The 27,939-nt window shown below is 43.0% G+C and overlaps 1 protein-coding gene across 22 annotated transcripts in view; it reads left to right on the forward strand.

The window, feature by feature from the left end:
• The window catches only part of MAGI1 (membrane associated guanylate kinase, WW and PDZ domain containing 1), a 329,494-nt gene that overhangs the window by 234,478 nt on the left and 67,077 nt on the right, over positions 1–27,939 (forward strand). For 20 of the 22 annotated variants that reach the window (XM_058032286.1, XM_058032289.1, XM_058032290.1 and 17 more), the window contains exons 3-6: positions 8,415–8,534; positions 19,537–19,743; positions 22,567–22,777; positions 26,119–26,201. In XM_058032286.1, the coding sequence (XP_057888269.1) occupies positions 8,415–8,534; positions 19,537–19,743; positions 22,567–22,777; positions 26,119–26,201 (621 nt within the window). The remainder of the gene's footprint in view (positions 1–8,414; positions 8,535–19,536; positions 19,744–22,566; positions 22,778–26,118; positions 26,202–27,939) is intronic. The other 2 variants (XM_058032288.1, XM_058032306.1) reach the window with 1 other exon arrangement.

The following is a 27,939-nucleotide window of genomic DNA, read 5'->3' on the forward strand; positions in this document are numbered from 1 at the left end:
TATACTGATGTCCTGTGGATGTGTGGTGGAATGGGGGTGGTGGTAGTGGTGTGTGTTTGTTCTGTTGGGGTTTTTTTGTTTAGGTTTTTTTTTTTTTTTAATGAGGAAGAAAACCTCTCTGACTCTTTCTTCTCAGTAGACTGGATGTGGTCACTGAAACAAATTTGAGGCAAAACACCAGTATGTTTTCTATGACTCTTTCTTTCTGTGGTGGAATTTTACAGAGATTAGACTAATGAACTGATCTTCCTGCTGTTAAGTGAGGTGTTTTATTTACTTTTAACTACAAATTAGAGGTCTGCTGCAAGGGCATTTAAAGTCAAAAGAAGGAGTTTTATATCACATCCAAACAGGGATGATCCACATTGTGTTGTATCTCAGCCATACAAACAGCAAAAGGAAGTAAAAAATCTCTGTTGAGGCAGCTGAGCTGTTGGACAAATAAACCGAAATTTAGTACTCTGGCTTTTAAGTGCAGAATATATCTTCATGGATATATGTGCACATATGTATGCAGATGTGAAAAGCAAGCATTGTTTTTGAATAAAAGCTGAATTGAAATACTGCAGGTGTTCAGTCTGTGTTGGAAATGCCATTTATTATGGGCTTAATGATGGTATTTGATCTTAGGGGCATGTCTGAAGCCTTGAAGTAGAATAGAAAACAGGATATCTTGTTTTGTGTAATTTAAAAGGTTTTGGTATCGAGCTTTAAAGAAAAGAATTACATTTTTTTAATTCCAATAGTGGTGTCAGCTTGTGTAGTGGTGCTGTTGAGGAATTCACCTGGTCCAGTCTGCTGGCCCCAAAAGATTGAGATGGAGATTGAAATGCAGGCTTGGGTGGAAATAGCCCAGAGTGAATGATCTGCAGGATTAAAAATAACCAGCTACTCAGGATGCTCTGTAATTAGCCACTGTATGTATTTAATTTACCACCCTCAGACAACCTTTCTCAATGTCTTTCCCAAGACATTTCTACTGAAAGAAACTATGGTAATTTTTACAAAGATGAAAAGTGGACCTTTTGGAATAAAATTATGTGCCATGGCTGCAGAATTATCTAAGCTTCTAAAAATGTATATGTGAGAGAAATGGAATATAAGTGCATGTATATAATCACCTTGTTAATTTACTGTCAGCTAATTTCACTAGCTGTAAGTTGCATCCACACTTAGACAAATGGCAATTTTCATTCATTTCTGTGCCAGTATTTAGAAGCAGAACATTACAGTGCAATCTCATTACTACAGCCTTATTGATTTATAAAATTACACTTTATTACACTAATCCATATATTAGAATGAATAGAACTGTGCATAGCTACAGCTAAGGTATTCTTGCCAAGGAGGTACATAGTTTGCTTTTTCATCAGCAGTTCACAATTTAAATTAGTGGATGTCATGCTGTTGGACTCCAGGAACACGGGATTAATGGCAAACTCATTAGTTCATGAAGTTTAATCTTCTTGGTGGGTGTCCCACCTCGTGGGAAATAAGAGGGATTTGGCTGCAGGTGTCTGTGAGGTAACAGCAATCACTCAAAGAAAGGGATCTAGAGCTGCTGCTATTGTGAACCCGAGAATATTTATTATTTAAGCTTTATTTGGTGCTAGAATACTCTTTTCTTTGCTCAGGAGAAAGCAAATGAATGCTGTAAGGACACATGAAGAGGCTGTGACTGCATAGGTGCCACATGGCAGTGGAACCACGGGTGGACCTTGGGTCGGGGGGTGATGCTCTGTTGGAATGTTTGGCATAGATCCTTAAACAAAACTTTTTAAAGTGGCTTTTTTGGGGAGTGTGGCAGGATTTATACCCTTACTTCTCGTCATCAGGTAATTATCAGGGTTTTTTTAATGATATTGCAGTGGGGAGTGAACATGCTGAACTGGCTGTGCCTGGCCTTGCCCTGATGTTTCACAACACACACAGATGAGCCTGCAAAGCCCCAACACTGTGGCCAGTTATTTTTGTCCCTTTTAATCTGTTAGGCCCTGATCCTGATCTGTAGGGTTTCCTAAATCCCATTGATTTCTCCAGAATTAGGTTTCTGGAGTCCTCTGAGAGCCTGGGTTTGGCTGGTCTTGTGCTATTAACCAGAAACAAACCCACATTCTCTACCTCAGAGCGCTCCGAGGATAAATGTGTTGAAGATTATCTGTGTTCTTATTTGGTGGCTGGGAAGGCCACTGAAATACCAAAAATAGATTTATAAAGGACAAAAATAACTCGCTGCCCTGGAGGGTTTACACAATCTGAGCTGTGCTGTGTGCCTTGGCTGAATCACTTCTCCAGGGAGGCTTGGGGCAGTCCCTGCCTCTGTTGGGGAAGGGCAGGGAAATTTAGGGAGATGGGCTGGACACAGCAGCTGAGAGAGAGGGAGAGAATCCTCTCTGTGTGCTGAGGGTCAGCCTGCCAGCTCCTGTGGGCATGGCTGGTACAGCCTGCTGAGCAACAGGGGCTCCTCACAAGCTGCTGCTCTGGGATCCTTCTCTGGCCACGTGCTGGAAAGGCAGGTGGGAGAAGGAGCTTCCCTTCCATCTCCTCCATGGAAGAAAAATTGCTGTAGACAGCAGCCATTAAATGCCTTTCTCTCTGAAACATGTCTGTAGAAAGACGCTTCTGTCTTGGTCAGCTCTTTTCTGGGTTTAATCAGTTGTTCCTGCTGACCACAGTGACAGACATTTGCTTTTATTCCTGCAGTTGTGTGTGTGGCCAGGAAGAGTCAATCAGCATCTGTTCCTGTGTGTACATCATTAGCAGGCCTGGGAGTTAATTTCTGATGGTAGACACATTCTTCTTTGGGTTGAATTTCTACTCCTCCACCAAGACACCTTGAATGCTTGTCACGTTTTTGGGGTTTATTGCTGGCTGGAGAAGGGATGGACTGAATTTAAAATTCCAGAATGGGCTGCCTGAGTTTCGAGTTTCAGGAGAAAATTGTGTTTACAAGCTGAGCATGTTTGGTTTGTAACAGATTGGGCCTGTCTGAAATGCCCATATTTTATGTAGTTACAACTATGAGTGACCCCTCACCACAGGTACATGGGGTTACAGTGCATAATGGATTGCACAACAACATCCAAACACAATTCCTTTTACTTCTGTTGGGGTAAAAATAAGGTATTCTTAGTTTGAGTGACCCCAGAAGTCAGTAAGATAAGGCAGTTCTGTGTACAGTGTCTTCTTGCAGACAGGTTACACTTTATTTTTGTGAATGTGGATAAGGCTGTTTTTAGTGCTGTGCTGCTGATAAGTTCTGCTGGAGCTTGGCTGCTGATCAGGTTCCCTCTTGTGGAGTCAGACCAGGCTGTCTCTGTCTTTTCCCTCCTCCATTTGCTATTAGCAGATCTGGGAAGTTTGTTCTGCCTTCCAGTTATCTGGCACCATAGGTGACAGATGCAGGAGAGCCAAAGCAGGCTCTCCAAATTACCCTGAGATGAGAGGCAAGAAGGTGACCTCCAAACACAGTGGGAGGGAAAAGGGGCTGCTTTTCCTAATGGGTTTCTTCTTTAGCAGCTGAAGGATTTTTCCGTGTAGGTGATGAGAGCAGTCTCTTCTTGCTGAATGAACAAAAATACCAAATTTTTAGAACAATGGGAAAAGCAGCGCCTTGCCTTCCTCCCACCCCAGCCTTCCCAAAGCTCCCACAGCAGCACTTGGCCTTGCAGCCTCCTGAGTCAGGAGGATCCCTGCACACTTCACATTAAAACCTTATTTACTGCAGTTCCACCCACTGCTGCTAACCACCAGTGGCTTGAGCCTGTATAAAATATGGCTGTAGCAACTCTTATCATTACTTTGAGTGTACAGCTACCACATTGTCTGTCATTTTAAGAGATGCTGGCCAGTGGAGATGAGGAGCAAATGGCTTGTGGTTTGATGAGATGTATTTTGGTGGCTCACCAGATTGTCACTGCCAGCCAGTGGAGCTGGAGAAGGAGCTTGCAGAAATTGCTGCTTTGCAAATGGGACTTGTAGGTATTCTGAACTTGAAATGGTGATTTCCAAATGACTTGCTACGGGCTGGTTTTGGTGCACACTAACAGCATTACTGCCCAAGAACGTTTTTCTTTTTACATGGAAGCAATTGAAGTGACTGCAGCCCCATTAAGTCTTATTTTTAGATTACAATAAGCAAGACTGATTTATTTACAGCAGGGCATCAGTGAATATTAACAGCTTAACTTGAAGGCCTGGTAGATTGATAAAGAACTAAACAGCCCCTGAGCTATATATTAACAGTCTGGCCATGGTATAATTGAGGCTCGTGTTGGGTGAGTGTCAGCATGGTTGATAGGCAGCACAACAGCAGAAGCTATTTGTCTGTTAAATGGGCACTTAAATTATTCAGCAGAGTAGCTGATAGTCATCAGTACATCTGAGCCACAGCCCAGTTATTCCAAGCATGTGTGCACAAGCTCTAACTAGTTCAGGTACAGCACTGAGCTCTCCTTGGGCAAACTCACCTGCGTCTAGAAGCAGTTTCTCAGGTGGGGTCTCCAGCCCATGAGGAAATCCCTCTCCTGTGGCACAAGCATTAGGGATACATGAATAAACTGGGATGCAGATAGCTTGGGGGCGATAACCAAACCAACAGCTGGGCAAACATTTCATGTTAGATGTAGTTTTACTTCCCCAGCCCACAAAAGAAAGTAAAAATTGCAATGCTACCAGTAGCCTTATGTTTTTGTTTTCTTAAATCTTCTGTGGTTACAGGAAATTTGAGGAATTTCCCTGGGAATGTAATATATCTAACTAGCTGTGTATGCTGTGGGACATGCTAGCCAAATCAGACTGAAAGCTTATGAACCATTAAATGTGCAGAAAGAGTTGGTAGCCACTCAGTTTCCCCTCCAGTTCCTTGTTGCAGCATTAGCAATTCTGAGGTAGTAACACAATGGACATAGCTCAAATTAATTAGCTAAATTGGTACCTAAAGGCAATAAGATTTCATACCACTTAATATTTCAATGCAAACAAGACAGGCAACTAAACATATTTAAATATGATTGGCTCATCTTCTGGAGTGGTGTATCTTATCTTTTGTTTGGGCTAAATACAGCTCTCGTTGTGCTCAATTTATTCTGCCATTAGCAGTGCTCTGACCTGCTATTAGCTCTGATAAAAAGTAGTCATCCCCTTCACTGAAGGCCATCCTGTGGAAAGGATGTTGAAATGCAATTCAAGGGAGGAAGGAGGACAGACACACTTTGCTTTTGTACATAATTAAGCCATGCTAGTGGTGGGAGACTTGATTACGATGGGAGTTTATCAGCAGAGAGCTGCAGTGGTGGCCAGCAGGCTGTGATGCCACTGCCCTGTGCTCTGTGCACACACAGCCTTGGAGCAGCTGTTCCAGGCTGTGAGAGGGCTCTGGCTGGAAGGTGCCGATGATTCCCAGTGTTATCCTGGGAAAAGTGAGAACAGTCAGAGTTTGTGCCTCTTGGCTTTCTTCTCTCCCCCCTTTCCTTGCCGCCCGCCCTCTCCCCCCACCCTCCCTGCGAAGCAGCCCTTCTGGCTTTGTTGTAAGTGTGGTTTGTAATCATTGTACACATCCCAGATGGTTCATGGAAACTCTTTGAAATGCCATCTGCCAGGCGTGTGTCCAGCCGGCAGCCTGTCATTCTGCTCGGAGAGGAGCGGAGGCGGGCTCTCCCTTCCCCCTGCCTGCCTGCCTAACACTTGCTCGGATGTGGAGCAGGAGAACAGCCCGAGCATCTGCAAGCAATCTCTGCTCCAGACAGCAACATGGAAACTTGCTGGGTTTTTTTTCTCTTCGCCCAGATAAGATATCCCAGCCAGTGCAGTTTTTATTTTCCCCGGGTTTGCTGCTGAGGACCAGCTGAGGTGACAAATGTTATCTCTGTGATGCAATGTTTTCCTTTTCTGTGGTGACTTTCCTAATGCTTTCTGCGTGTGTTGCAGGCACAGCTGCGGGTTTTTTGTTTTTTTTTTTGACTTGAACATATTCAGGAAATTAAGAACACTGAGATGAAACAAATAGATCCATTAAAATGGCTCAGAGGAATTATGGCAGAGATATAATTGTCATGTCAAATAGGCAGCCAGCACTAGTAAACTGTTGACTGCAATTTCACTGCTATAAAAATTCAGAAGGAAGGAAAAAATGATTAATAAATATGCTCTGTGGGAAGATAGAGATAAAGAGAAGGAGAGGCTTTAAAAGATAAGGTGAAAGCAATCCTGATCTTTGTGTCTCATCAATGTGTTAGCAGTTATTGGGAAAACACAGTCCCAATCTTTGTCATTCAGCTCACATGGCTGGGGGTGACGTTTGCCTGATTGATGAGCAGTGCTAGAGATTCTCACTTCCATTGTGCTCTGGGCATGGGACAGCTACAGCAAACCACTGGTCAGAGTTATTGGTGTGGCTTTTCATCCTTCTTGCTTCCCACACCCAGCCAGGCTTAGGGGAATGTGGCAGTGGCCACCAGACACGATGCCCTGGGGAGGGTCCTCACAGCCTCAGTGGCAACTCAGTGCTCAGGGAGGAGATGTGGATTGGGCTGTGATCATCCTGGCTGCTGGGTGTGTGCTCCCTGCTCCTGGTGTGCCAGGGAGGGACCTGGGTGAGCTTCTCTGCCTTTCCATCCCTCTGTTGGGATGGAAGCACCAGCATGAGGAGAGAGGGGCACAAGGTGCAGCTCCTGCATTCCTCTGGACTAGATCTGTGAAAGAAAATTGTCTTCTGATACAATCTACCCAGTAAATATTGCTGTAGCATTACTATGAGCATTCAGAAATACAAAAAATGCAAGACTGAGTCCTTTTTCAAATAGGAAAGAGTAATTCTGCTAGCAGGATACAGATATCCATCACTTTTTCCATCTCCTTCCTTACTTTTTATCCTTCCTTCACCCATTCATACAGCTCCGAGAGGAGGAATGATGGAAAAAAGCATAGGAATTTATAGACTCTCTGAAGGCTGATGGTAAATAATAAAAAAGAGTTTCTATTTTGAAACAAGAAATGGAGGATGTTAGAGAAAGTGGATGTCAATCAAGGAAATTAATCTAGTGATAGTCTTTCAAGGGTGTCACTCTGTCAAGACTGACCTCTTGAGCAGTCTCTCAGATGAATAGGAGATAAGCAGACTTTCCGCTTTCCTGGCACTTGAGGAAAACATTTGCCAGATGCAGGCATGGTAAATTTATGCTCTTTCAACTTCTGAAAACTGGAATCTTCCCAATTAGTTTTCAGAAGCTCAGCTTCTTTATTCTTTCTTCTGTCCTTTTATAAAGGGTTTAAAAAATTGTATGCACTGAGAAGACACTGCCCAGGGGCCAGAAGAGTCCCTCAGAAGTGAGAAATTATGCTTTGTTAAATGTTAGGTATGGCTTCCATGTCTCTGAAGTTATTCCCAAGCCAGCAGACTGGTTTCAGCCACAGCATTCAGACACCTCCAACTCTGTAACTCTGGTCTTCCTTCCAAAATTCAGTTTCCTGTACCATCTGTAAATCTGTCATTTGTATTTAATCTCAGATGTACAGAATCCAGAGTGATGGAAAATAAAGGCTGTTGAACAGAAATGGATCCTTATCAATGAAGCTGTGCTCAGTGACCTAAAATGCAGCATCCCAAGTCATCTTAGGAAAAAAAAGTAATGAAATGACTCATCTTACACTGTGCTTCAGAGTGCTGTAAATTGGCCAGAAGGGACAAGAGTTTCAGAGCTGGCAGAGTGGCAGTGATCAGAGCCAGTTCTCCATGGGCACTACAGAAATTGTTGAGTGCTGAGGAGACAAGACTGGGTGTGACTTATTGCTCAAAATATTCCTGAACTGGAACCAGCTTGTAGGTGAGCTTCTGTGAGAGGAGTTGTCAGGTTGTCTCTTCAGTGAGCAGGTGTGCATCAAAACCATCTCATGCTACTTTTTAATGCTGAATAAAAAATAATGGCATGAATAGAGATAAAACAGTAAGAAGAAACAAGGGAGAAATTATGTTTATGATGTGAGAGAACATTTGGTGAGCTAGTGATACAGAAGTAATGGAAGCTGGAAAATGGTTGCCTTATCTGGTAATACAGATTGCAGTTTTAGTGAAGTATGAGACAGTGCTAACAGTAGAAAGTAATTGCTGGCATATTCCCAGTACCAAACTATTCCAGCTGTGTTTCTGGACATAGAGATGAGAGGTTTCTGTGCCAGTGTCTTTCTGAGAACACAAGAAACATCCCTCAGTTGTTTTGTTCTAATTGGTGCCACTGGTTCAACCTGAAATCCGTGTCTTGTTTTCACATGGGGTCCTAACTTCAAACTTCTTTTGACCCTTGTAGCTCCCAGAAATGTGTTTTACAGATACTTCTGTATCTTTGTGAAAATTCGTTACTTATTTCTTAACTCTTGATAAGAAAACAATTCTGATAATGTTCTGATTTTCTTTTCAGGCACAACCCGCCCTCCGAGAGAAGGAGAAGTGCCTGGTGTGGACTATAACTTTCTGACTGTGGAGGAATTCCGGGAGCTGGAGCAAAGTGGGACCCTTCTGGAAGTAGGAACTTATGAAGGTATGGAGCCAGGGGCAGTGAAAGAGCACTCCAGATACCCACAGTGGGACACCACATTTGCATCACTCTCAGTCAAGTTAGGACCTTGTTTCCATCCCAGTGCTCTGCTTCCCTTTTCTCTGGAACATGAGAGAGGGAATTCCAGTTTTGTTGTGCTTTCATCTTCTGCCTTCAAGTTAACTGCCTGAAAAGATCAACAGTAGGCCAGGAAAATCCAATATATAATCCTGTAACATACTGGGGCAGTGTGCATTTATCCTTTGTGTCCACTAGGGCTCATCTCCTTGTTCAGTTTTTCTTTCCTCCTGCTGTTTCTCTTTCCTTGTCTCTTCCCTAAATACACTTCCTTCATCACCCAGTTGTGTGTCACTATGCAGCTATGCATCATGCACTGCTTTTGGAGTTTTTTTCCTTATTCTTGGATAATTGCTTATAACTTGGGTCATTGTGTTGATCCTTTTTTACAGCACAACTTTGCAAACAACAGACTGAGACAGCCAAGGGGCACTGAAATGTCACCAGGGTGAGAGCAAAAACAGCTCCAGAGAAATGCAAGGCAAATTGGCCATTTTTAGGTGCACAATCAGATTTGTGTAACTAAATCTGCAGTCTGTAGCTCCTTTAAATTAAAAACTCTTTTTGGAGTGGGTTGGGGTTTTTTTCCTCAGGAGAACATTCAAATGTACCTCTTGACAAGACAATGAAAAGAAATACTTTACAGGTTTGAAAGTCCTTCCAGTGTACTTCAGTCATTTCATATTTCCATTTGAAAGAAGTTTAATGGTTCTTTCTGTAAATCTGAGAGATTGAAAAAGCCCTATCCTTGCACCCTTATTCTAATTATTCTTTATAATAAGAAATATGGAATACATTTAAAAATACAAACTATATACAACTAGCCAAAATTCTTTGAAAATTGAATTTCTGCTCATCAAACATGAGCAGAAGAAATTGTGACATGTGGCTTTGGTGTTCAGGGTCTGAAGAAAAACAGTATTTCAGGAGTCTGTCTACTTCTTTAAAAACTCCTTTTTAAGGGCACCTTTAAACCTTATGCTCACTCCCAGCTGCAGACCTGGTTTGCATGAAGATGCTAAATGTATAATTTGGTTTCACTCTTCCACTTCTCTGAGCTGATTAGCTCCATCAGCACCAATGCTAACGTTCCAGCAGCAGCTCTTCTCCAAAATGAGCTTTTTCCTCTCTGTGTTTCTAATTATAACACCAAATTAGTTTTCTTTGTCGTGGTGCTTGAAATAGATCAGCTGAAAGGCCTCGCCATTGCTTCCTGATCTGTTTGTTCTAGTGACCTTTCCACTTGGAAAGACAAAATGGGTAAGTGTCTGTAAGCTGGCTCCTGGGACATGCTGGGAATTAGTTCTCAGGAAATGCTGAACCCACCTGGGACAGTTAGAACACGGTCATTTCATTGCTTATGTGATTATGTGCAGCAGCAGCTCAGCTGTTTGGGTTTCATGGCTTGCTCTTTTCAGCTGCTGGAGATGAGGATGATTTCTCATAAGTCTAATGTGTATTTCATTTCTGCGGGTGACAGAAGTGCCTGAACTTTAAAGGAATAATTTGTCAGAAGTGCTGAGAAGCTTCTTTGCCCGTTGACATCAGTGATGCTGGTGCATTGTGGTTTTGGAGTGCTGGCCCATGGAAGGAAAAATCAATAAAAATAAAGCAAATAATGATGATGCATGTGTGCACATATGCATCAAGACACATTACTATTTGATCGTAATGTGAAATAAATAGAGTTCATTTTTCACTTATGGCTTAAAGAAATTATTTTGCTGCCTTCTGAGATTTCTTTAATGGCTTTGTTGTACTTTTTTTGGGAAATCTTATTTTACAGCTGTATCGATCAAGACAGCGTTGATCTTGATTAGATCTTGGAAGATGAGATGATTCAGACTTGATGCTACCATCACAAGCTATTTTGTCTATAAAAAAAAAATCTGCCAAAAAACCCAAACCACAATGCAAGTTCAACTTTTAATGGCTAAGTCTCTGTTATTGTCCAGCTTTACAGTCTTAGGTATTTTAATTATCACTTTTTTTTGCTGCATTTTGCTGCCATATTTTTTTTAATAAGTGTTCCACCATGATAAATTTGGCTGTATTTTTGATCAGTTGTGGCCTGTTCTAAACCAGAAAAATAAAACCCAACACAAGAAAATAATCTTCTAGTTCTACCTGCTGTGCTGAGTAGAAATCAGAACAATTGAAGAGGTGGGGTTGCTTGTGATTTAATGCTCTCAAGTGATTTAGAGATGAAGGAAGAGGGATGCTATGAAATGGACAATAGGGATGAGCAATGGGGAAGTTTTTGTGTAGCAGCCCAAGCTCATGTAGCTCAAGCAGAGTGATGGGGTCACTGTGGTCCCAAGGACCCTTCTGGCCTTGTAAGCATCACGTGGTTGTGGAGAAGGTGGACATAAAGTCACCTGGATTCTGTCACTGGGAGAAATCTCAGTGAAGAAGGGGCAACAGAAACATTTAATAACAGCTACTGAAGAGAATTCTGGGGAGAAAGATTAGAAAACAGAGAGGCATCAGAAGAGGGGTAATACACAGGACTTTGATGCTGGTACAGATACTATTGATTTGGAAAGAATAAAGAAAAAGCAGAAGAGAAGAATTGGAAGCCATAAAAAAGTAGGAGAGTGAATCAGGTTTTCAAAGAACAACCTGGGTTTTGAAAGTGCTCTAATTGCAAAGAGAAAGTGCAAGCTGACAGGAGAAAAGAGGTGTTGCTGACCTGCAGGGCTTTGTAATGCCATTATTATTTCTTCTGGTGCACTCCAAATAGGTTCCTCTGGGCAGCTTTTGATTCACATCCCAGTGAAGGCAGAGCAGGCATGGCAGCTGCTGTTTTGGTCACCTCTCATCTTTTGGGTGTGTTCTGCCCTCAAAAGTCTTCAAAAAATGTAATCAGGTGGGAGGAGGCATTGGTGAACCTTAATTCCTGGAGTTTTCAGTTTGGGTTTTAACATCCTGATTTTTAACCATAAAGCCCAGAAACATTATTTTTCCTCCCCTGATGAAAGCTGCATGCTGATCACATGAATCCAGCAGCTGGAGCTGGAAGGCCTGCCCCAGTATTGGTGATTTTGCCCCACGTGTGTGCTGCACACAACCCTCTCAAGCCAATTAGAAATTCCCATTGACAATACTCATTAGGAAGGAAAATTCTTTTTAGGCTGCACATCGTCTAGGCCTTCTGGTGGATAGGAAATCACTGTAATTGTAGTCTCAGGCATTTATTGACTGTTCCTTCAGGGCAGAAAATACTGATGGATGCATGGAAGTAATTGTGTAGGTTACTAATTATTTAGCAATTACTTCTGCATTTGAATTGCAGGCTCTCACAGGCACCCCAAGGGAGGGCTCTTTTGAGCACAGCCACCGCTTCCAGATTTTATTCCCTTTTTTTTTTCCCCAGCTGCTGAGTGGCCCTGGGCAGATCAGGTAGCTGCTCTGTACTTCAGGTTACTGGCCTGAAGAATATTAAAACAACACTTACTTCTCTCCTCATTAATATTTCAGCAGATCCCCTGTGCCTGCAGCTATCTGCTGTTTGGAATAGGAGGGGGAGAGGGGAAGCCAGGGTGTTCTGGAGGGCTGTGCTGCATTCAGGCACTCAGCCCTGCAGAGGGGAGCTGTGCAGTGGCACACAGGGACATGGGCAGGGGGATGCTTTTTGAATGGGGATGGCTGCATCACCAGGGTTTGGTGAGGCTGTGTGAGTGAATGCCTGCCCAGCACTTAGTGATCCTCAAAAGAAAAAGTGCTGCACTCTATAACATGTGAAGGGTTATTACATTATAGGGTATTATTGTCAAGGCATCATCTTTCATTCTCAGGACAAGTGTTATGTGATTGCCAAGAGAAGTAATAAGTAATCTGCATTAGTCTCATGACTGAGATGTAATGGGGTGACTTGCTAACACTCTCCAAGTGTATAAAACTATCTGCTGTAGACAGGGTCTCCAATTGTGGTACTTAATGATTGTAATAAATTACATTAATAGTGCAGTTTGAATTTCAGCCCAAGTAGAGAGGTGTATTCAGCAACATGCTTCAAATCAAGATGCCTTAGCCTAATTTATCTGATGTGCTGGCTCTCCTTGGGCTTCTCTGCAGCAGCCACACTACCCCAGCTGCTTCAGCAAAATGGGTGGATTATTTTTGCTGGTGCCTTCACAGCCTGTGGGTGTCACCAGCTCAGGCCTACCTGGAAATGAGAGCTGAGCCTGTGGCAGGCAGAATGTGAGGGGAAGATGGGAGAGGAAGGGTGGCAGATGCTGGGGATGCCCTTGCAGGTGAACAACATGTTCTGTTTAATCAGATCCACTGATTTTTGTTTCTAGAATTGGAGATTGTCTCAGTAAATCATAATGGCTTCTTTAGCACTGTTATATTGTGTCACACTGAATATCCACACACTAATATCTGTGCGCTGCAGAATGATTCCTCTTCTATCTTTGGCTCTTAATACTTTGCTTGCTTTTTGTCTTGTTATTTTTTAAACCACTGGTAGAGAAAAAAAGGCAACCCCTTGTTGTGTAGATGCACAATTATCAGTGCTAACTAAGCATGAGTGCTGCTGTACTGGAGTGTCATCTGATAACAATGCTTCATTCTGCAAACAGCTGAAGTGGTACCTGAGTAACTCTTGTTCTCTAAAAGCAAATATTCAAATATCTGATAGAGGTTTAGAGTGCCTTTGAATTTCCTGCAGCACTCCTGACTGCCTTCTCCCTCTCTCTGCACTTCCAATAACAAGTTTCTCAATGTGAGCTCTGTCAGAAATGGTTCATTAGCACTCATGTGTTTTAAAACAGAAACCTCAGGGAAAAGGTTCCCAAAAACCTCTGGCAAAAAAGGGAATTATGTTGAGATATGGTGAATTAGTTGTTTCTTCTTAAGAGTTCAGGTTATTTCAGGCATCATTTACTGTGTAGCCATAGTTTGATGTGTTGAAGGCTGTTCCCAGCAGTCCAGGCACATTTTGGCATTGGGTTTTTTTTGGTACAGGATGTTCTTGGGGCCCTCCATCAGTGGCTGCTTCTTGCTGGTGTTGCCCTGCAGAGGCAGCCTGGGCTCCCCAGCCTGCAGCATTTCCCTGCCACTGCCTTCCAGAGAGGGGAGGTGCTAACGGGACACATCCTCATGGTGGGACTAGACACATAAATATTTAACTATTTGCAAGAAGAGTTCCATGTTGCAATGGCTTGACAGGGTGTTTTCTTTATTCCTGCAGCCCTCTGCTAGGTAGGGTGTTTCCAGCTGCTTCTCCTGCTTTCTTCATGCACCATACACAAGTACACATTCATTTATGTTCCCTATGATTTTTTTTAATCTATTTAAATGTAAATATAGCACAGCTAGTCTCATGGAACTCCCCAGCCCCCTCCTGGTCCATGCTAGCAAGGTTGTACTGTTTGTTTATTACTTTTAGTATCATTGCTTTGGTTTAGGATTTTTCCAAGCCTTAAATGTGCTTGGATACACTTGTACATGAGTGCTAACAATAGCATGTGGCAACACCTAGTGATAACACAGCAAAACTCAGAATAAGTAAGAGTGATTTCTTCTGTGGGTGACTTTCTCCCATGCTGCCACTGCCTTTAGGACATTAATGGGAGTATATGTTAAATTTCAGACCTATTTGAAATGTGCAGTTTGTAACAGTTTGACTTATTTAACAAGAAACTTAAACTGATCTTTCACTTAACCTCATCATTAATAACGACAAAAATTGACAGAGGATCTCCTGTTTCAAGCAAATGTAAATATTGTGGGTTAATTTCTCTGAGCTCCCCTTCATTGCCTGTTTTCCTTCCAATCCAGCTGCTGCATCTGCAGCCTCCTCCTGGTTGCCTGGATACTCTGAATTTCCTCAAGGCAATTGCTAATCAATGTGCAGTTGCAGCTAGGTGAATCTTGCAGACAGCAGCCAGATCTGTCATCTAGATGTGGAAATCTGTAGCAGAATGTGATCTGGGAGGAGAACAGACAAAACACCATGGCAGGAGCTCTGCTCCCAGGAACCAATCCATCCTGTGCTAATCAGACACAAACACTCCTGCTGGATTACATGAGCAGGAGCTCTTCTGCTGAAATTAAGGTTCAATTGTTTATGTTCTTGTACAGTGCAGAGAAGGGGAGCTGAGTCTGAGAAAATAAAACAATTACATTAATAATTGCATTTCAAGTCTTTGTGTCAAGGCCTTGCTTAATTTTGCTGCTTATCTCCAAGTGTCTTTCCCAAAATACCCATTTCCACAAGACAGAAAGCTATAAAGTGCTTTTTGAAACATGAGCTATTAATGGAGTCCTTGTTAGCACAGAGTGGTGGCTTTGAAGATGAGATGCACTTCTCATGGACACAGGGCCCTCGGTGCTGCACTGAGGCTTTTGTGTTTCTTGGGATTTTTTTTGATGTAGGCATCAGTAAATTCACAAAAAATCAGTAAATTCTTCTTGGTTCTTTGCTGAGACACAGATGCACTCCCAGTTCCAGGCATGGACATCTTTCACCAGAAAGGAGAATGCAGAGCAAACACCTACTGGTTAAAGTAACTCAGATATGTGGTTTGGGAGCACATTCTTCCATTGCTGTAATTGCACCATCAGAATTAATGCTCAAATTCATGTTTGGCCTTACATTTAGATACTCTGCCTTCCCCACCTCTCCATGTCAGCTCCCTGTCCCCACCCCAGCAGCCTCTGTGGTCTCCTACTCCCTCTCTGCTTTAGTGTTCATTCCACTTTTGAACCTGTGTGATTGTGCCTCTCTTCTTCTGCATTTCAACCATTTCTTGTGCATTCAACCCATTCCAGGAACAGCATGGCTCCTGGATGGATGAAGTCCTTTCAGCCCAAATGGATTTGAATTCAATGGTGTGAATTCAAGGGTTTTACGGAATAGATTCATAGATATTTTACTTAACTAGTTGGTGTGTTTTTGTGAATTGTGTTTTAAATCCCAGGTCACACAAACAATTTAAAGTGAATTTACTGCCCATCAGGGGGAATACTTATTAAGAATGCTTTGTTATTTGGAATATAGGACAAATTTTCCAAAAGCAACACTGTCAGTCAAGAGAACTTTTCAAGTTTTGGAAAATTTGCTTGAATTCAGGACAGGGTGGAAGCTGCTGTAGATTGCTTTCATTGATTGTGATCACTGCTTGAATTGGCAGAGCAGGAAGTGTTATGATGATGAGAACTTGTCTTATTGTTGTGATAAGCTGCTACCAAAGTCTAATTACTGGGTGTGATGCTGAAATGTGTAAGCTGCCGACACTTAAAGATAAGGAGATGAAAAGAAACAAACTCGTTCCAAATAGCTCTTCTGTTTGGGGTTTTTCATTATTATTGTTATTTTTGTGCACTCTCCTGAATGGTGCTTCAGAGTGCATGGATTAAGTCATGGATTTGGCTGCAGATGCTGCCATCAAACTTCAGCTGTGGTTAAGTAAGTTTTAAGCACCAAGGGACTGAATAAAATAATGGTTAGTGAAAAGTGCTGACGAGGGATTCAGTTAATGGTGTGTGCATCTGTGGAGTGAGTGGGTTGTTATTAGCTATTAATTCAGGTGCTGGAGGCAGGATCCAAGTGTGATTAAGAGGAGGGTAAGGGGTAGGGGCCCAGTTCCCATAGGAATTGCACATGGGAATGTGCCATTCCTGCCACACTGGCTGCTTCAGAGCTGGCATTTCCACAGAAAAGTAGAATATCCTGCAGTCCTGTCCTGGAAATCTCCATTGTCTGGGGGACAGGGACATCCTGTTGAGGTCAGAACCCTTTGCAGAGCTTCACCTGAGCTCAGCACCCCAGGGACTCCTGCCCTGACTGCTGTGCTGACTTCAGAAAATGTTCTGGGATCCTCTGGGATGACAGATGCTTGTGTATGCACATGTAACATGCTGTTAATAATTAGAGCTGATTGGATATTCACTACAAATTACACTGGCTATGAAGTTAGCCCCTTCTTTGGGCTTACAAGTGGCTCACAAAACACTGTTAAAGCCTATTTTTAAATGTATGTTTCCTCATAAACATTGATAGATTTAATTTGAACGAATAATGTCAAGTCTGAGTGTTGTAAAACTCTTGCTGGGCTGTTCACTGTCAGTTGTTAATGGAGCATGTTTGGATTTCTGAGTCACAGTGTAAATATTTTCTGTTTCCAATGTTGAGGATGAAACATGAGGTTTGGTGATTATTTTTACCAGTCCCCCCTAATAGTGTGTCTGCTCCCACGCCCAGGCCCGCATGCCACATCTTCAAAAATAACTGCATGGAGAAGAGAAATAGGGCTGACTGCATCCAGCAAACATCAGGGAAAGATAGCATTTCCATTTTTTCTCATTTTCCATGTCACCTGGAAGCTGGGCTGGAGCATTCTTTTAAACATTTTCATCACGAGCTGAGTTATTTTCCCAACCTGTTTGTCCTTGTGGGAATCTGAAGGAAGAGCTCTGATTTTTTCGAATATTGACTCAGGCTTAATCTGCCTCCTGTGGTGAAAAAAGAAAAGTTCAGCCCCAGTGGCTACATTTCCCAAAAACCCCACACGTGGAGAGCCATGCTCAAATTCATATTTGCTCTTTTTATATGCTCATTTATATTTACAGGGATCCTCTAAGACAGCACACTGTCTTGGTAGAGAGCAATTATTCACTAATGTTAGTACCAACAGCCATGGCTGGTTTGAAAAATGACTCATGATTTTGGTGTAAGAAATCCTGAAATACTTCAGAGAAGCCTGTTTTTCTGTTGAGGAACAGCTCTCTGTGGACTGGTAGGAACTCCAGCTTTGCTGTTGCTGGAGGAACTGAAGAGGAACAAAATTCAAAGATATAATCATACATTTCTCCTTAATTGGAGGAGGGATGGTGCCATCTGTGCTTTGCTCTTGTCCAGGGGAAATGAAACCCACACTATCAACATCTATATATCCCCTTCATCCTCTGTGTTGCATCCCTCCTAAAGAATTTAACCAGTTAAAACAGACCCAAAATAACTTCTGCATAAAATGGTGATGTGCAGTGCTATAAATAAAAGTCATTTTCATGTGTATGGCACACACATGGCTCTCTCTGCTTAGCAGTTAATATCCTTAGAAAACTTTTATTTTCCTCTGGAAAACCAAACAAAGCAACTGCCTAAAAAAACCCCAAAAACCACAAAATCCCAGAGTAGTGTTGTTCCTTATGAGAAAGAGGATAGATGGGAGCAAGGTTAATTATCTTTTTTTTTTGCCCACCTACGTTTATATTTTCCCTTTGCACTCCCTCTCCCCCATTCCGCCTCTTTTTGTGTAAAACAGTTCTGCAGTATGTGGAGCATAAGAATTATTTCTCTAGCAGAAACTGCAACCTGCTTGCAGAGCCTCCGTACCCATTAGAGGCTCTTTCCAGAAGCAGTAATTTCCTTCTCCCCATAAATTATGCATCAATGTACATTTGAGATTCTGAGCTGATGAACAGAAGATGAAAGCGCTGCTGCTCCCGCGGAGCTGCATCCACGTCCTTGTGTACAGGCTGGAGCACACCTTGTTCAGACAAACTGCACGTGTTGCTGTCCTGCTACTCCAGCTGGAACAGAGCTGGGAGCTGCTCTGGCTGCTTGGGCCTCTGCTCTGTGAGAAATACCTTAACAGAAGCACCGAATAATGAGGTTGGAAGAGACCTCTAAGGTCATCAAGTCCAATTTATGCCCTAGCACCTCAACTAGACTACAGCACCAAGTGCCATGTCCAGTCTTTTTTAAACACATCCTGAGATGGTGATTCTACCACCTCCCTGGGAAGAGCATTCCACTACTTTATTATTCTTTCAGTGAAAACTTTTTCCTAATATCCAACCTGTACTTTCCCTGACGTAGCTTGAGACTGTTTCTTCTGGTTCTGTCAGTGGGCTGGTGACATTGAATGCCCGGTGGGGCATTCAATGAAGAATGTAAATAGATGTATGTTTTAGAGAAGGATTTTGCACTACTGCCACAATTGAGCTATTTGGGAGGGCATCCTTTGTGTTTTGTCACGTCAAAGGGCATAGGGAAAATTTTTAAGTCTACCCTTGGAATCTGAAGGGTAGTTTTATATAAAACTGTTGTATATAACAGGTCATTGTGTAAAAATTACAAGATTCACCTTGCAATGGGTCTGAAATACCTCTGTGCTGTGCTGGCATGAATGATCATGCACTTATTCTGTATCTCTTCCACAGTCACTTAAAATGGCAGGGAGGCAGCCCAAGCACTCTTCACTGTTTCCATCACAACTGGTGATGGATTCTGAGCATGTGTTGGCATAACCCCATATGCATATGTGTCCCTTCAAGCTTAGCTTTAAGGTCTGGGTCTTTGCTTCTACCCAAGTTGACCCAACTGCTGAATTTCCTCTTTGAACAAAGCCATGTGGTATCTTTCCTTTTCTCTCCTTTGACTAAGTTTTCTTCTAGAGAGAAAATAGTGTTTGCTTTCCAAATGCAACATCCCCCCTAAAAGAACCTGTGTACTAAAGCAGGCCATCGAGCCTTTCATCACTTCTCTTGGTGATAGCAGTCATGAATTTTTTATTTTCTGCAGGGCTCACTCCAGATCTGCCACAGCATTGTGTGGGTGCACACATGTAAAAAGGCTACTAATTGAAATTCAGATGTAACGAGATGAAGTTTTGCTATTCACCGTGACTGCCTTTTGTTTTAGCCCATGTACGCTCAGTGCACCTAAACAATACAACCATTGCTTCTCCTTTTAGATTTAACAAGAATAACTAAAAAGGCAAGAAATATTTCTGTGTCTGCTGTAGAGATGAAGCGTGCACCCCCAAAATGGGAATGGCACGTGTTAGTTTCTTTATATACTTATCTGTGGGGAGGGACAGAAATTTAATGGAACTGTAAAGAAAATGAAATGGAAAACTTACTGCTATAAACTGTTCTCTTTTGAAGATGCAAATGTGTCTCTATTGCCTAGGTAACTATTATGGAACGCCGAAGCCTCCAAGCCAGCCCCTCAGTGGGAAAGTGACTTCCACCAATGCTTTGCAAAACCTGCAGTCTGGCTCCAAGCAGTCGACTCCAAAGCGAACCAAGTCTTACAATGATATGCAAAATGCTGGCATAGTGCATACAGAGAATGAGGAAGAGGATGATGTACCTGAAATGAGCAGTAGCTTCACAGGTAAAGCAAAAATACTGCTGTCTTTCAGTTGGAATATGTGGGGAGGGCTTTTGGAGAGTGTTTTGTAGAGGGGATATTGTTTTTTTATGTGTTTTCTGCAGAGCTGTCAGTGTCAAACAGAACTGGCAGATACCCAGGTGTGATCGACCACATGCACAGCTGGGTCTTTCCAAAAAGCCTTGTGGGATTGAACTGGTTGAGACAAAAATGTGGTAAAGTTCAAATCCATTAATTGCAGAAAGGTCAGGGAACAGTTGAGCTATGGTTGACAGCTACAAACAGTATGAAATGACTCAACCAGGTTTACATTTGAAATTAATCGTTGCTCCTTCCTAAATATGTTGCTGTCCTTTATCCTTCCTTGCATCTAGAGCTGCCCATCACATACAGTTGCCGTCCTAGGTCCTCTTCTCCAGGTACCTCCCAGCACATGGAGTGCTGCTTGCTGCAGGAGTGAGATCTGGAGCATGGGTGCAAGTTCTGTATTTCATGAAGGTCTTGTGTCCTGCTGAGCACAGATCTTGTTCCCACCATGGCTGCCATCAAGCCTGGGCTGAAAGATCACTGGAAACCTTTGCAATCTCAAGTCAAGTGCTGTGCAGGCAGATTCAGACTAAAACATCATTGGAGATCCATTGAGTTTCCACAGAAATCTGCTGGAAGTTTGTGAAGCTCTGAGGGCCAAGAGCTCTTCCCCATGCCCCCAGGCCTAGTATTTGTTAGTGCTTAGGGCATTGTTACCTCAGCTCAGTTTCAAGCACTGAATTCATCTTTTGAGGCAGGTACTGAGCAAGTATTATCCACATCTTCAAGGCTTTCCCAACTGATTGCCTTGGGAGCTCACCATAACTGGCACCCACCTTTGTCCTCTGATCATTTTCTATCACCATGAAAATTTTCCTTCCCAGCCTTTTGACTAGAAGATCTGTCCTGCCGGATCCTACCTGCCAATGTCCTGGCTCTAACATCTGTTTAGAGCTTTAAAAGGATTTAGACTGAGATTTAGTTTTGGCCTCTGCACGCCAGACTATCAAATGGCTTTTGAGGGTTGTACCCTCTTTGGCTGCTACTTGCTATATTTCCAACTCAAATTGCTTCTAGCCAGCTTAATTTCTCACAGGTTAGAATTTCTGTCTCTGCTTACCAGCTCATTGACAAACCAAGGGTGGTTTCTCACATGTTGTGACATGACAGCAGCCTCGGCCTTTGTCACGGGATCTGATTTCAGGAAGAAGCTGGTGGGAGATCTGTTATTTGATTTCCTTGCTGCCTGTCTCAGTTTGGTGTCTCTGAAGTAGCTTGAGCATCATTTCTCTTCCTTGTTTTCCTTTGCAAGATGAAATACTGGAAGATGCAGCTCATTTGTCACAATGTTATCACACCCTGGCCCCTTGCCTTCATTAAATGAGCACAGAATCAGGGAGAGAGTTATTCCTCGTATACCAAAGTGATTCCTTATCCTTATTTCTCATGAAAGTGTGCTAGCCATATTAAAATGCTCCTGCTTCCCTAGGAGACCTCTGGGTAACTTGTGTTTTCCAGATTTTGGCATGTTTGTACTCTCAGTTTTTAGCTGGCGATGATTCTTTCATGCTTCTTTATGTTGTCATCTTCTACCTAAAAATATCAAACTCCAGGAGGGCTGAAAAGCAAGCACTGAGGGTACTGGTATAGTCTAGATGTTTTTCTTCCTGTTCCTCCCAGTGTTCTCTTTTGGTAATGGCAGCACACAGACTGGAATAATGAAGGAGCTGTTTCCAGGGCTGTGGGCTGTGAGCTGAGGATGTCCATAGTCTCTGGTGTGGAGAGCAGGGAAGGTCCTGTCTGGGAAGCCCTTTCAGCCCCACTCCTTGGGGACTTGGCAGAGGGTGACACTGATCTCTGATTTTTGCTCTGTGCATTGTCACGCTGTGCTTGTACTGATGTTCTCAGGGGATGTGGAAGTGCTGCCATAAATTTTCAACACCACAAGAGCCAAACAGAGAAAGTCCCTTTGGTAGACAAAGGGTTTATTTTAGCATTTGTCCGTTGTTGCCAAAACCTCTCTGTAAAGGAGTGAGGGCACAGACCTGTTTATTGGGGAGTATTTACTGTCATTAGTCATGGGAGGGGAAGAGCAGCATTGTTTCATGGATACAGCTCGAAACTGCATGGATACAACATCAGAAATATTTCCTTAGAGGGAGAAGGGCCAGATACAGCATAAAATACTCCTGTCTGACTTTGGCTTGAAGGATACAGTGATGAGCCTTGGAATAAACCTCCTCAGACAGCAAGAACGGGCACTAGTGAGCAGCAACACATGGACACATGGTACAGCACTGACATTCATTTTAATTTTTAATTTAAAATAACGCACTGCACTGAAGACACTCACCATTAGCTTGTTGACTTTGAGCTTCTGGCAGCATTTTGCACTTGTAAAATCTCTTTTGATCATTCTTCAAACAAGAAATTTTATCCTCCTAATCCTGTCCCACAGTTGGCACTGCAGGGGTGAACCTGTAAGCCTGCTTGAAATCACACTGAACACCAGCGAGCCCTGGCCTCAGACAGCCTGGAGGAATTTGGTAGCTCAGCAGGGCCTGCTGGAGCTGATCACAGCTCCTGGTTTGCTTGGCTGGCAGAGGGTGTGTGGGCAAGGAGAGCTCGTCCCTGCTGCCTCAGAGACTGCCGGGGCTCTGCCCTCGCTCCATCTGCTGCCGCGCCTCGTGCGTTAAAAGGCACGGAGAGGAAAACCGGCAGGATAAACCTGGAGGAGCAAACAGGGAAGGAAAGGACTGATTGTCACTGATTCTCACTTGTATCTGTGTTTGTTCGCAGCAGAGTCTGGTGACCTGGACGAGCACAGCGCGCGCATCGGGAGAGAGGCAGCGCCCGCGTCCGCGATTGAGAGGCACACCCACGTCCCCACCACGGACCCATCTCAGAGCCTCCCCCAGTACCTACCTCCTGCTGCCGAGGATAACCTAGGTCCTCTGCCAGAAAACTGGGAGATGGCCTACACGGAGAACGGAGAAGTCTATTTTATAGAGTAAAGCACTTTTTTGTTGTTCTGATTCCATCTCCCCGCCTCTCTTTGGGCATAAAGTGAACCTCCATGGATGCATTTTGTGTGTGTATTAAATATTTAGTGTATGCAGTTAGGTTGCAGAGCTGTTAGCTCTTTACTGCTTCTGAAGGGGGTTTGCATTTCCTGATTGTATTAACATCCAAATCACTCCTGAGTTCCCAGGCAGAGGGAATTGCTTGTTTTATGAGGGTAGTTACAAAAGCAACAGACACTTATAAAATACAGGCCAGTTGTTTTCACGGGTGGGATGAAAGCTCCTAATTGGAAGGGCTGAGACTTCATTCTGTGCATAATGCAGCAGAGACAGGGATTCCTCCAGTCCTGTGCATCAGAGACAGGGATGGACTTTGTGTGCTGTCCCCTCGTCGCAGCAAAGGGGCCAAATGTGTTAATGTTCTCCAGTGGCTTGCAAAAGGTACAGTTCAGTGCAGGGTAGGCACAGCAAGTTTGGAACACCTCAAGCTCTGCAGTCTTTGCCTAAGAGCTGATTGCTGTCAGCAGTTTTATGATGATATTGATTTTTTTTCATGCCATAAATAATAGTCTCAAATTATACTTGTCTAAATTTATTGAGGTAGGAGTAACTTATAAAATAGGAGCTGTTAGTGTAAGAGATGTCTTGCACAGAGTTTAGCTAGACATTAACACTCAATTAGCCTTTGAAACTCAAACCCTTAGCTGCCAAGTAGAAGAGGGGTTGAGGAATTTATTCTGGATTTGATGGTCTGTTTAATGCAGTTGTGGAAACCCTACCAGAAGCCAATGCCCAGTTACTGCAGAAGAACTTCCTCTGTTAATTAGCCCTGTCTCCTGTGGAGAGTTACACTGGATCAGGGCTCTGAGGGCAGCAGTCCTGCCTCATTGTCAGGAGAGGAGACTTTTGGACAAGGCCAGGGGAAAGTTCAAGAGCAGGTTTTCCCTTGGCTGCAGGGGCAAGGGAACACATGAGAGAAGATTGCCAGAATATGTGAGGAGCTGGGATGACTGAGGGCACCACAGCAGCCTTTCTTCAGCTGGGAGAAGGCTGCTCTGAAAAAAGCCATTTTCCAGGGCACTCTCAATTACCTGAAGAGGCTCCAACAGTCTCTGAGTGTAAGACAAGGTCAGAAGAAGGCAGAATGCAAATTCTCATCAGATGAAACCAGGAGGAGTACATTACCCTGAGCATGGCTTTCTCCCCTCACTGTGTCCTCGTTACTTGATGTTCTCTCTGCCCTTTATAGAGAACAGCCTAATAGCCCGTTCAGCCTGCCACTTTCCTCCTTGGAGGAGGACAGATGATGAGCAGTAAATGCTGCCCAAGCAGTCAGTTGCTCCCTTTTTGACCCCACAGGGGCCCCTGCTGCCCTTCCTTACAGGTGCTTCCATCGGGGTTCCACTGCCGCCACCGATTTCCCCAAACCCACCCCTATGGCTGCTGTTCTGTGGTCTCTGAACAGTGCAGGACTGCAGCACCTCTAAATAATTGTCAGGAGAATCATGTGTGTGTTGGGGAAACACAGCCTGTAACACAGGCCTGTGTGATGTGAAGCTCTGGCAGCAGCACCCGCTCCCTCCCTGCAGTGCGGTTTGAGGAGATGCTCCCATGGGGCTGATTTTGTGCATGAACCTGTTGCTGTGGATGCAGCACTGAATGACTGCAGTTCTGTTAATTCTGAAGACACCCTGAGCCTAGAAACCATTTAGCTTGATTTGTATCAGATTAAGAAAGTGAACTAATGAGCAGTGTGGACCCAAGCTGGCTCAGATGTCTGTTCCAGCATCTGTGGCACTTTGGGTATCAAGTCAGGGTGCTGAGGGGAGCAGCATGAGCTTCTTGCACAGCACCAGTGCAGGTCCAGTGGGGCCAGGGCTGTGTGTCAGATAGCCAACCCTGATATAGCTGGAGCAATTTGGTTCTCGAGATATGTTTCTCTGGAGCTTTAACTGGGATTTTCATTTTCCCAGTCCCCTGTTATCTGTGCATGTTACAGGTCTAACACAATCCTTTCCACCTGAGAGTGTGATCTGAAAGCTGTTTAGCTAAATTTTCTGTGCCTCAGCAAACTGCACTGTTGTGAGTGAGCCTTTGCTTAGCAAGTACAAAATTGCAAGAAATATGCAAATATTCTATTGCTCTCCTCCCACCACCCTCCTTCTCAGCTAGACTGCAGACTTGCTTATAAATAAGGGGGCAGAGCCCCTCTGCTTTATTTTTGCTGATTTTCCTGACTTGCTGAATTTCTGCCATTCAGTTTTCTAGGTGCTGATCAATTGCTCTGAAGCACACATAAGGATTAAACACATTTCCTCATCCTGCCTTGGGAGGGCTGGGTAGTAGGATGTGTAAAACAAGGACCTTTTATTTACTCACTCAGATCCTGGGAGCAGGGCTAGCCCCTTTTCTTCCAGTACAATACAAGTGTGCTGGTTGCTTGTTAGTTCCTCAGGGATCGTGGCCCTCATTATAGAGCCCTCATGAGACTGTTGTGAGGCTAAAATTCAGTTTGTAAACCTCTTTGAGACCTTGAAGGAGAAGAAAATAGCATTACTACACCATTGAAACTTAAAACTGTTAAGCAGTGTTAGAGGCTAAGCTAGATAAGTGATACCTCAGGGACTGCAGGTTGTGTCTAAGATGAAACCAGGTTGTAGAAGAGGCATTATATTATCAGATTGTCTGCTTATGCAAATGAAATTATGGGAGAAAATAACTTCTAGAAAAATGTATTTTAAGCCTGTTTACTATGCAACCTTCACCGCTGGGACTGGCATCATGAGGCTGTCAGGGGACTTGTGGAAAGGAAGAGTTGAAAGTAAAGCTGTTCAACTTCCATCAAAGGCTTAGACAGAACATCTTTATTTGTGTAATTATAAAGTTTTCAGTCAAAACCATTTTTGACTAATGCTTGGGTCAACTCTAGACATGTCAAAGGTCTTTTGTAGGAACAAAGCTCACTGCATAATTTAGTGAGGAAGTGAAACTTCTGCCTTCAGCTCAGAGACAGCTCTGGGAATTAAAAACAAGCCAACAAAGACAAAAATTTGGAAATTGATATTATATTATCGCAGCATTCACATGTCACTTTCCAGTCAGGAGTACTGATTTGTATATTTTTACTTGTTACCTTTGTGTTTTCAATGCCAAAGTTCTTGTGATTTGGTCGACTAGTTTGTAAAACATCAAATTGTTGAGCTGTTTCTTTGAATCAAAAGTATGCCTCCAGGTCTGTTGAATAATAAAGAGGATATATACTTTTATGTCATGGATATTTCAACTCTGCTTTATTAACAAAGGTTGTATTTCCATTTTTGGTTTCCAGCCATAACACAAAAACAACATCTTGGCTAGATCCACGGTGCCTGAACAAACAGCAGAAGCCTCTAGAAGAATGTGAAGATGATGGTAAGAGACTAAAAATAGTGACATAATACTGTGTTTGGTCCATTCCTAGGTGACTTTTTTACTTTTCTCTTTCTAATAACTAGTGTTCAGAATGACTTAAAAAAATTTAAAAAATATTTATTAGGAAGTACAAAGAGACAATGTTGTAAAATCGCTGTGAATGTAACACGGCCACTGAGGTGCCAGATAATTTAATAAAAACCAAGGAGGTGCTACAAGTAAGTTTTTGCAAAGGCATTTGAAAAGCCACTGGTGCTGAACAAGACTCAAAGCTGTCTGACATGTTTGCTTCTTGGATCTCTGTGTGGGAGGGAGTGACTGAGGCTCTGCGTGCTCCGCTGTGTTCCGCTCCAGCCGCCCGCTTCACGTGAATTGAGAGAGTCATGTTGCTGTTTCCTTGTCTGAGCAGAAATAACTCAACTGCTTCACTTGTGCTGTTAAATGCCGACAGTCTGTGCAGTGTTGTGATTGCTGAAACAAGTTCCATTTGAAAGGGTAGATTTCTGACACTGAAAATTTGCACTGAGATTTGGTATTCCTTGAGATGTTGGAAATGCAAGCCACTGTCCGATTTAGAGCAGCCAAATGCAGGAATGTTAAAGGAGGTCCCTTCCCAGCCTCCTTTATGAGATGTTGGAAGAAAAAGTGAATTATGAAAATAACTTAAATATTTGGGAAAACCTGTGAGGGAATTTTGGCCTACTGACCAGGAAAGGTGATGAAATTGAAATACATAATCTTGGCTAATACAGGCCTGTCATGGTAGACACTTCTTAAAAGAGGGCTTCCTTCATCAGTGTTGGTGCTGTCCTTGTAAAATCAGTTTTCATAATACAATGAACCACCTCCTGGTGTCAGTCATCTTAATAAAAATCACAATTTTATTTCATAAAAGAATCAACTCAATCCCTTTTCACTGTTAGGTTCAAGTCTGGCCTCCAGACCTGTTGTTAACTGTTTTTACACATGTAGTAGTGTTTCACTCTCTCCTATCTTTCACTTGAGAGATTTTGCAGGGTGTGAGAACTTACCTCTGCAGTCTAGGCTGCTGTGATGGAGCACAGTGCAGGATACCCTCAAACCACAGGGATGTGCCAGGCAAGGAACAGCCAGCACCACAAGGCTGCAGAGGGGGACTGAGCTCCTCTGTTACACAGTTCTTCACAGAAGGGAAAGTCTTACTCTTGTCCTCTTAGCAATTATAAAGCAAACACTGGAATAATTTGTTTAATTTGGAATAGAAACATACAGCTGGTATTATTGTATTTCATTGAGTTCATCATTTTGGAGAGCAGTGGCATCTTTGTTTATCAACTCCTTAAAATCAGCTAATTTCATCTTCCCACACACCCCTTCACTTCATTCACCAAGTTGCTCATTAATGGATATTTTTAACATTCACTAGTTAAACCAGTTGCTTCATAGTTACAGTAGTGCTCTGCAATGCTTTGCTTGGCTGCTCTAATCTTGCTTAGCACATAATAATAATTATGTTTTAAAAAACAGGGAGGAGAGAAGATTAGTTAGGTTAGTTTTGCTTTGTCATAGAAGCTGGATGGTTTTTGGCAAGGGTCACTGTTGTGTGTCATTCCTTAAGAGTCAGTGGGATGACTCCTCTGTTTTGTTTGGTGTGTGTGTGTGTATGTGAGTTGCCAGGCTCATTTCACCCTCTTTATGGATTTTATAAATGTTAGATATTGTTTCAGATTTGTTTGCAGTTCCCTTGTGCTTTTGTTTC

Source organism: Melospiza georgiana, chromosome 11 (genome assembly GCF_028018845.1).
Source record: "Melospiza georgiana isolate bMelGeo1 chromosome 11, bMelGeo1.pri, whole genome shotgun sequence".
In the NCBI taxonomy this organism is placed as follows: Eukaryota; Metazoa; Chordata; class Aves; order Passeriformes; family Passerellidae; genus Melospiza; species Melospiza georgiana.